This window comes from Propithecus coquereli, unplaced genomic scaffold, assembly GCF_000956105.1.
Source record: "Propithecus coquereli isolate 6110/MARCELLA unplaced genomic scaffold, Pcoq_1.0 Scaffold63, whole genome shotgun sequence".
In the NCBI taxonomy this organism is placed as follows: Eukaryota; Metazoa; Chordata; class Mammalia; order Primates; family Indriidae; genus Propithecus; species Propithecus coquereli.
In genome coordinates, this window is record NW_012152285.1 from 7,072,110 (window position 1) to 7,081,386 (window position 9,277).

The window sequence follows — 9,277 nt, forward strand, 5'->3', positions numbered from 1 at the left end:
AGGAAGGAAGGATGGAAGGAGAGAGAGGAAGGGAGGGAAAAGAAATAGATATGTTCAATGATGGCAGGATTAAATATCCTTAAAATAGCAATAGTAAACTATAAGTTCAGAGCAAGTGTCATCAAAATCCTCGTGGGGTTTTCAAGGAACTTGAGCCTCTGATTCCAAAATTTATATGGGAAGGCAAAATCTCAAGAAAAGCAAAAAAGAGTATAGTGGGAGATTTGCCCTCCCAGATACCAAAATTTATTATAATGCAGTATTAGGATAGTATGGCATTGGAGGAAGGATCTATAGATGGCTTGATGGAAAGAAATAGAGTCCAGAAACAGACACATGAATATATGGAGCTTGATGTGGCATTGCAGCTCTCTTCTTACAACAGTATTAAGAGGTGTGACCTTTGGGAGGTGATTAAGTCACAAGGTCTTTGCCCTTATGAATGGTATTAGCAGCTTTATAAAAGAATTCGAGGTTAAAGGGATTTGCTCTTTTGTCCTTCCTTCCCTTCTATCATATGAGCATGCAGTGTTCCTTTTCTCCAGAGGATGCAGCAACAAGATGCCATCTTGGAAGTAGAGTGTCACCAGACGCCAAATTCTGCTGGTATCTTGATCTTAGACTTCGCAGTCTCCAGGACTGTGAGAAATTTATATTGTTTATAATTTACAAACAATTTGTATTGTTTCAGGTACTTTGTTATAGCAGCACAAACAGACTAAGTGAGATACTCAATTTCATTTGCTTATTCTTTTACATTTTCACCATTTTTAAGTACAGGCATGCTTTGGAGATATTGTAGGTTCAGTTCCAGACTGCCACAATAAAGCAAATAGTGCAATAAAGGGAAGTCACACAGATGTTTTGTTTTCTCAGTGCATATAAAAGTTATGTTTATACTATACCGTAGTCTATTATGCTTATACTATACTGTAGTCTATTAAGTGTGCAACAGCATTATGTCTAACAACTGTGCGTACTTTAATTTTAAAATATTTTATTGCTAAAAAATGCTAACAATTATCTAAGCCTTAAGCAACTTGTCATCTTTTTGCTGGTGGAGGGTTTCGCCTCAGCGATATTGATGGCTGCTTACTGATCAAGGTGCTGATTACTGAAGGTGAGGTGACTGTGGCAACTTTCTTAAAATAAGATGATGATGCTTACCACATCAACTGACTCTTCTTTCATGAAAGATTTCTCTATATCATGCGATGCTGTTTGATAGCATTCTACCCACAGTAGAACATCTTTCAAAATTGGAGTCCATCCTCTTAAACCTTGCCACTGTTTTATCAACCAAGTTCTATGGGATATTCTAAATCCTTTATTGTCATTTTAACACTGTTCACAGCATCTTAGATTAGGTCTCGAGAAACTACTTTCTTTGGTTGTAAGAAGCAACTCTTCGTCTGTTTAAGTTTTATCATGAGGTTGCAGCAATTCAGTCACAACTTCAGGCTCCACTTCTAGATCTTTTGCTATGTCCACCATATCTGCTGTATCTTCCTCCACTGAAGTCTTCAACCCCTCAAAGTCATTCATGATGGTTGGAATCCGCTTCTTCCAAACTCCTGTTAATGTCAATATTTTGTCCTCCTCCCATGAACCACAAATGTTCTTAGTAGCATCTAGAATAATGAATCCTTTCCATACGATTTTCAGTTTACTTTGCCCAAATACATCAGAGGAATCCCTATGTATGTCAGCTATAGCCTTGTGAAATGAATTTATTAAAGAAAAAGACTTAAAAGTTGAAATTCCTCCTTGATCCATGGGCTGCAGAATGGATGTTGTGTTAGCAGGCATGGAAACATGAATCTTCTTGTACTTCTCCATCAGAGCTCTTGGGTGACCAGGTGCATTGTCTATGAGCAGTAATATTTTGAAAGGAATCTTTTTTTTCTGATAAGCAGGTCTCAACAGTGGGCTTAAAATATTCAGTAAACCATGATATAAACAGATGTGCCGTCGTCCAGGCTTTGCTATTCCATTTGTAGAGCACAGGCAGAGTAGATTAAATCTTAAAGGTTTTGGAATTTTCAGAATGGTAAATGAGCATTTACTTGAACTTAAAGCCTGCATGCCACCTGCATTAGCCCCTAACAACAGAGTCAGCCTGTCCTTTGATGCTTTGAAGCCAGGCATCTGCTTCTCCTCTCTGCCTATGAAAGTCATAGATGGCATCTTTTTCCAACAGAAGGCTATTTCATTTACATTAAAAATCTGTTGTTTGGTGTAGCCACCCTCATCAGTTCTCTTAGCTAGATCTTCTGGATAATTTGCTGCAGCTCCTACATCAGCACTTGCAGCCTCATAGTACACGTTTATATTATGAAAACCTCTTCTTTTATTAAACTTCATGAACCAACCTCTGCTAAAGTTTCAAACTTTTGCTCTGCAGTTCCCTCACCTCTCTCAGCCTTCACAGAATTGAAGAGAGTTAGGGCTTTGCTCTGGATTAGGCTTTGGTCTAAAGGAATCTTGTAGCTGGTTTGGTCTTCTACCCACACCACTAAAACTTTCTCCATAGCAGCAATAAGGCTGTTTTGCTTTCCTATCATTTGTGTGTTCACCAGACTAGTACTTTAATTTCCTTCAAGAACTTTTCCTTTGCATTAATAACTTGGCTAAGCATTTGACACCAGAGATCTAGCTTTGGGCCTATCTTGGGTTTCCATTATGCATGCCTTCCTCAATAATCTTATCACTTCCAGCTTTTGATTTAAAGTGAGAGATGTGCAACTTTTCCTTTCACTTAAACACTTAGAAGCCATTGTAGAGTTATTAATTGGCCTAATTTCAACATTGTTGTGTCTCAGGAAATAGGAAGGCCTGAAGAGAGGGAGAAAGATGGGAGAACAGCCTGTTAGAGGGGCAGTCAGAAAATACACAACATTTATCTATCAAGTTCACTGTCTTCTCTGGGCATGGTTCCTGGTGCCCCAAAACAATTATAATCATAACATCAAAGATCACTGATCACAGATCACCATAGCAGGTATAATAATAATGAAAAAGTTTAAAATATTATGAGAATTACCAAAATGTGACAGAGACACAAGATGAGCACAAGTTGTTGGAAAAATGGCACTGATAGACTTGCTTGAGGCAGGGTTGCCACAAATCTTCAATTTGTGAAAAACACAGTATCTGTGAAGTACAGCGAAGCAAACCACAATAAAATAAGGTATGCCTGTATATAGTTCAGTAGTGTTAAGTTTGGTTGTGCAATAGATCTCCAGAACTTTTTCATATTGCAAAACTGAAACTCTACACCCATTAAACAACAATTATCCATTTCCCACATTCCCCAATCCCTGGTAACCACTATTTCACTTTCTGTTTTTATGACTTGGACTATTTTAGATACTTCATGTTATAAGCTGAATTATGTCCCTCCAAAATACTTATGTTGAACCCCTAACTCCCAGTACCTTAGAATGTGACTGTATTTGAAGAGAGGACCTTTAAAGAGGTAATTAAGGTTAAATGAGTTCATATGGGTGGGCCCTAATTTAATCTGACAATGTCTATACTCTGGTTTCTCTTCAGATCATATAAATCTTTTGACTTTTAATCTGACAGTGTCCTTATAAAATGAGGAAATTTGGACACAAACAAGACAAGAGACATCAGGGATGTGTACCCTCACAAGAAAGGCCATGTGAGGATGCAGTGAAAAGGCAGCCAACCTACAAACCAAGAAGAGAGGCCTCGGGAAAAAGCAAATATGTGAACACATTGATCTTGGACCTCCAAGATCCATAACTGTTGAGGTTCCATAACTGAGAAAATAAATTTCTGATGTTTAAGTCACCCGTTTTGTGGTATTTTGTTATTACAGTCCTAGCAAACTGCAAATGGAATCATACAATATTTATCTATTTTATGACTGGCTTATTTCACTCAGCGTAATATCCTCAAGGTTCAACCATGTTGTAGCATGTGACAGGATTTCCTCCCTCTCTAAGGCTGAATAATACTCCATTGTATGTATATGCCACATATGTTTATCCATTTGTCCACTTACGGACATTTGGGTTGTTTGTTCCTAGTGCCTATTATGAATAATGCTATGAACATGAGTGTGCAAATATCTCTTTCAGATCCTGCTTTCAATTCTTTGGATATATATAGCCAAAAGTGATCACACGGTAGTATTTTTAGTTTTTGAAGAACTGCCATACTGTTTTCCAGCTGCACCATTTTATAATCCCACCAACAGTGTACAGTGTTCCAATTTCTCCACATCCTCACCAACACATGTTATTTTCTGGTTTTTTGATAGTAGTCATCATAATGGGTTTGAGATGAATCTCAATATGGTTCTGATTTGCATTTCTCCAATGATCATTTACTATTTTAGAAAATGCAGACTAAGACCTCTCTGAGATACTATTTACACTTACCAGATAGGACAAATTAATCCCAAGGGATGGTGAGGACAGAAATTAAAAAAAAAAAGAAAAAAACTACACACTGCTGATGGGTATGTACATTATTTTTATTTATTTACTTTTGTTTTGAGACAGAGTCTTGCTTTGTTTCCCAGGCTAGAGTGAGTGCCGTGGTGTCAGCCTAGCTCACAGCAACCTCAAACTCTTGGGCTCCAGCGATCCTCTTGCCTCAGCCTCCCGAGTAGCTGGGACTATAGGCATGCGCCCCCATGCCCAGCTGATTTTTTCTATGTATTTTTAGTTGTCCAGCTAATTTCTTTCTATTTTTAGTAGAGACAGGGCCTCGCTCTTGCTCAGGCTGGTCTCAAACTCCTGAGCTCAAATGATCCACCAGCCTCGGCCTCCCAGAGTGCTAGGATTACAGTTGTGAGCCACCACGCCCCCGGCAGGTATGTACATTATTAACAATCTCTTTGAAAAACAGTTTGGCATTACCTTGTAAAGTGAACATTCACATTCCCTATTACTCAGCAAGGTAGTTCATTCCTGCAGTGTTTTTCAAACCTTAGGTTACCACTTATTAGTGAATTCTGTAATCCATTTACTGAGAGTCACAATTAGCATTTTTTTAAACATTGGAGAGACAAATATTGTTTTACTATTTTGTGAAATTTTTGTTTTCTACAGATGAGTATATCTACCAGCTGACGATACCAATTGTATTTCTTATACTATGGGTAGTGGTCGTAAAGTTTGAAAGCCTCATACTAAATTCTTGTACATGTGCGCTGGGAGAACGTATAAGAATGTTCATAGCGCTAATGTTTATAATAAAAAATTGTAAACAATCCAAATGTCCAGTAGAATTGTAAATTTGTGGTATATTAATACAATGCAACATTATAAAGCAATGACAATGAATGTCTCACAAATACTTCCTAAGTGAAAAAAAGATTACGAAGACTGACATTTGTATAAAGCTCAAAAACAAGTAAAACTGAACAATATATTGTTTAGGGATACACACACGGGAAGGAAATAGTAAGTACAATTAGTAAATAAAGAATAATAGATAAAAATTGGGAATACATTTGGCAAGTGGATGAAATGGGAAAGATAGACAAAATCATATAGTGTTCTAATCCTTAGGTGAGTTCATGGATGTTCATTTTATTATGCACCATAACTTCAATTTATACTAAACATATTAAGTACATATGATTACAAAATTCACATTATTTATAAAAATGCTCGTATTTATAAAAGTGCTCCAAAAAGTGTACATCCTTTTTGGCACAGCAGTGAGTCAATTCTCCCAAACAAAAAATGGATTTCCTGAAAAACAGGTTAAGACAACAGGGGGGAAATGCTTGTCAGCATGCCAAAGGTCAGCAAGTATAATCTTATGCAAGTAACATGTATGTATACCTTCTTTCAAACAGTTTCTTGAGACAGGGATGGGGTGAGGAATGATCAGAAACAACTACATCACTACCTTAAGCATGAAGATGAATTGCGTGCTTTTCTAGGGTTCCTTAGTTACACACACACAAAAATTACAGCTCAGGAAACTTCTTAGAGATGTGTGTGCCCAGCGTATCCGCACCTCAAGCATGTCCCGTACAATATTGATTTACAGACAGTTCCTCTAGTCACTCCTGAGCTAATAACTTACTACGGAAAGTAATTTATCAGAGCCATCCCTCTCAATTATTGTTACTTTGGAATTGAAATCAACTTTCATGGCTTTCCTGATTTTCTTTAAATTATATTGGGGCAGTGTATCCAAACTTGTAATTAAATGGAGAGAAACTCGCTCACTTCTGAGACAAGAAACAACAACAACAACAAAAAAGCAATTTCAGGGGAAAGTGAAGAGGCACAGTAAAAAAAAGGAAAAGAAATCCGCGAGGGGAAAAGGATGTGGAAGCTGAAAACACGGACAAACTCCACACTGAGACTTCCAAAAGAGTATGCAAGATCGGAGCAAAACTTTCAAGGGCTCTTTTTCAGTGTAGTAACAGTAAGGCCGTTCCGTTGGAAAGTCCACGGCTATAAAAAAGACAATACGCAGAGTCGCTCAGCGGTACCACAGCAAAGATGGCGGTGGGACGAAGCCCCTTCTCCTCCCGCCGCCAAAGGCTCTAGCCTCGCATTTCCCACAAACCCTTCCGCGCGGCCCCGCTCACCGAAACCCGCCCGGCCAGTGTCCGGCCACTGCGCACGCGCGGACGACGTCACGTGTGCTGCCAGGGCTAGACGGAGCTGGCAGGAGGGGCTTTGCCAGCTTCCGCCGCCGCGTCGCTTCGGGGCTCGGGCGGCGGGTTCGCGCTGCCTCCGCCGCCGCGGGGCAGCCGGAGGGCGTGGAGTCGAGCGAGGGGCGCGCGACGGCGCGGCCATGGGACTGCGCCGGACCCGGTGACAGCGGGGAGCCGAGCGACCCGGGCCCTGAGCGCATCTCCTCTGGGGGGCCTCGCCCTCCTGCTCGCGGGGCCGGGGCTCCTGCTGCCGTTGCTGGCGCTGCTGCTGGCGGTGGCGGTGGCCAGGATCATGTCGGGCCGCCGCTGCGCCGGTGGGGGCGCGGCGTGCGCGAGCGCGATGGCCGAGGCTGTGGAGCCGGCCGCCCGAGAGCTGTTCGAGGCGTGCCGCAACGGGGACGTGGAGCGAGTCAAGAGGCTGGTGACGCCCGAGAAGGTGAACAGCCGCGACACGGCGGGCAGGAAATCCACCCCGCTCCACTTCGCGGCAGGTAACCGGGGCCGGCGCCGCTTTTCCTTGCTCCAGACCCCACCTGCTTACCCGGGCCTCGCAGGCCCGAGACCAAGCAGTACTCCTTTGCCCCCGACCTTTCCCCCCAGGACTCTGGTCCTGGAGATCTCGCCTTCTGAGAGTAGAGATTGAGGAGATTATAGGTGGGGTGAGCGTGCCGCGCTCATTGCAAGTAGTTTTGTGGGGTTTGGTTGGGTTTTCTGGCTTTGTTATGTTTTACAGTATCAACAATACCTGTATCAACTTCCGGTCTTACTACCCTAAAAGGCCCCTACACCCAAGAAAGAGTGATTTGAAAGGCCAGTTATCTCCAAAATCTATCGTCCTTGCAAGTTCCATTCTAACTCTTACCAGTTCTCGAGTTAACGTCTTAAAGGCCTTTGTAAAATGCAAGGGTGTAGTTTGGGAGGGGTAGTTAATTGTCCGTTGACACATTAGTGTTAATTGGTTTATCAGAGTAGCCAATCATTAGCACGTTTCTGGAGAGACTGGAACTGGAAATTGGCAGGTTTGGGACAACTGAGAGCTGACTTAGGCTGGGTGCAGGAAGTTTTTGCCCCCCACACACAAGTTGGAGTGGAAAGTAGTAGGATGAGTGAGAAGGTGGTACAAGTCCTTTAGCTTGGATGTAGAATTTAAGTTGGCACTAACCTTACCTCATTCTGAGATTTAGGTCGTTTGAATTACTGTCTTTTATATGTATTAGGTTCACTTTATGATATAAGCATATTAAGTTTAGTTGAATAATTGAAAAGTACTAGAGATGGGACACAGCTTATTTCCATAAATCATTTATGCTTTTCACTTAGAGGAAAGATTATCTGTAACCTCAAGTGAGCCATGTGTGATTGAAAATGTGAGTAAATCCTCACCTCTGATAATCCTGGTTGTTTATTTAATGATTGTTTAAAAAAAAAAAAGAAAGGGCTATGTTTTAAAGTATCCCTATTCTTTTGGGGCAGGAGTGATGATCAGAGAAAGAGCGTGAGAAAGATTTCCTTGTTCACAGACATTGTTTTTATACTTTCTACCAGTTGGAAATTTATTTGCTTTAACTTGTTCCCATTTTAAAATGTAAATACTACCAGAGGGTATGATTTCTTGATCAATTGCACCTTTGTTGGGTTCCCATTGGAAAGCCTTTTTAAAAGAGGAGGGTTTGAAGACAATTTGTGGGAGAACTAGAAACAATTTGTGAGCAGTAGAAAGAGAAGGGAGAAGAATGCTAAAGTCGAATCACACCTAGTTAGCCATTTTGCCTGAAATTTTGGTGGTCGTTGCCACCACTCTTCACCTAATTTCGATTGTCCTGTTTGACCATGTAGTCAACATTTAAACCACTGATTTGGCAAACTGTCACAACCAACTGATACATAATCCAAAGGGTAGTGTTACTTAGATTCTGTTCACTTGATCTGTGGGATAAAAATAACCAAGGAAGTTCTTAGTTGCTACCTTTCAAGAATTTGGTGTATTAATGAGTTCATATCTGAAAATAGTAATATTTAGAGGTGCAAGGTTATGCTATGAGCTTCTCACTGACCTTGTTCCTCCTCTACCATCTCACCTTCAGTTCTGTCCCAACATTTCAAAGCATTTTTAATATAGGTTTCGTTTTGTTTGTTTAGAGTGAAACGGAAATTTTAATATTTTGGGAAGCATCTCACCCACCACAACTTACCTAAATTATCATGTATAGGTTTTAAGATTAAGAATTTAAGGTATAAAAAGGGAGTGATAAAATAAAAATTACTAAGGGGCCTACATTCAACCAGAACTTTAAAAGTCCTGCATTTAAACCCAGGCAAATAAGAAACTTTTTTAAAAATTGGCTTTGTAAGTTTCATCTAAATTATTAATTAGATTAATCAGAGAGGACCTCTTTTTAAAGTTTTTTACTTCAGTGCACTCCCCTGCATTTTCTCTTAATATATAAAGAATACATTTTGTAATCTCTCTTGTAGGTAGTGAGTTAGCAGTCATATTAATACGCATATAAGTATATTGTTGAAAGTTCAACATAGATGGTGGTATTATATAACTGCTTGACCAAACAGTTTCTTGTGTTTGTACATTATAGAGGAAGCTATTGGACGGGTAGGGGTAGA

General features: G+C 40.4%; 1 protein-coding gene and 1 long non-coding RNA gene across 2 annotated transcripts in view; one reads left to right on the forward strand and one right to left on the reverse strand.

Moving 5' to 3' along the window:
- LOC105822684 overlaps positions 1–6,551 on the reverse strand; it is a 9,636-nt gene extending 3,085 nt beyond the window's left edge. The window contains exon 1 of the long non-coding RNA XR_001138116.1: positions 6,494–6,551. This is a non-coding gene — a long non-coding RNA (uncharacterized LOC105822684). The remainder of the gene's footprint in view (positions 1–6,493) is intronic.
- Positions 6,552–6,683: 132 nt separating this feature from the next.
- Positions 6,684–9,277, forward strand: part of TNKS2 (tankyrase, TRF1-interacting ankyrin-related ADP-ribose polymerase 2) — a 61,112-nt gene continuing 58,518 nt past the window's right edge. Inside the window, exon 1 of the mRNA XM_012659663.1 lies at positions 6,684–7,149. Coding sequence (XP_012515117.1) covers positions 6,951–7,149 — 199 coding nt within the window. The 5' untranslated portion in view covers positions 6,684–6,950. The remainder of the gene's footprint in view (positions 7,150–9,277) is intronic.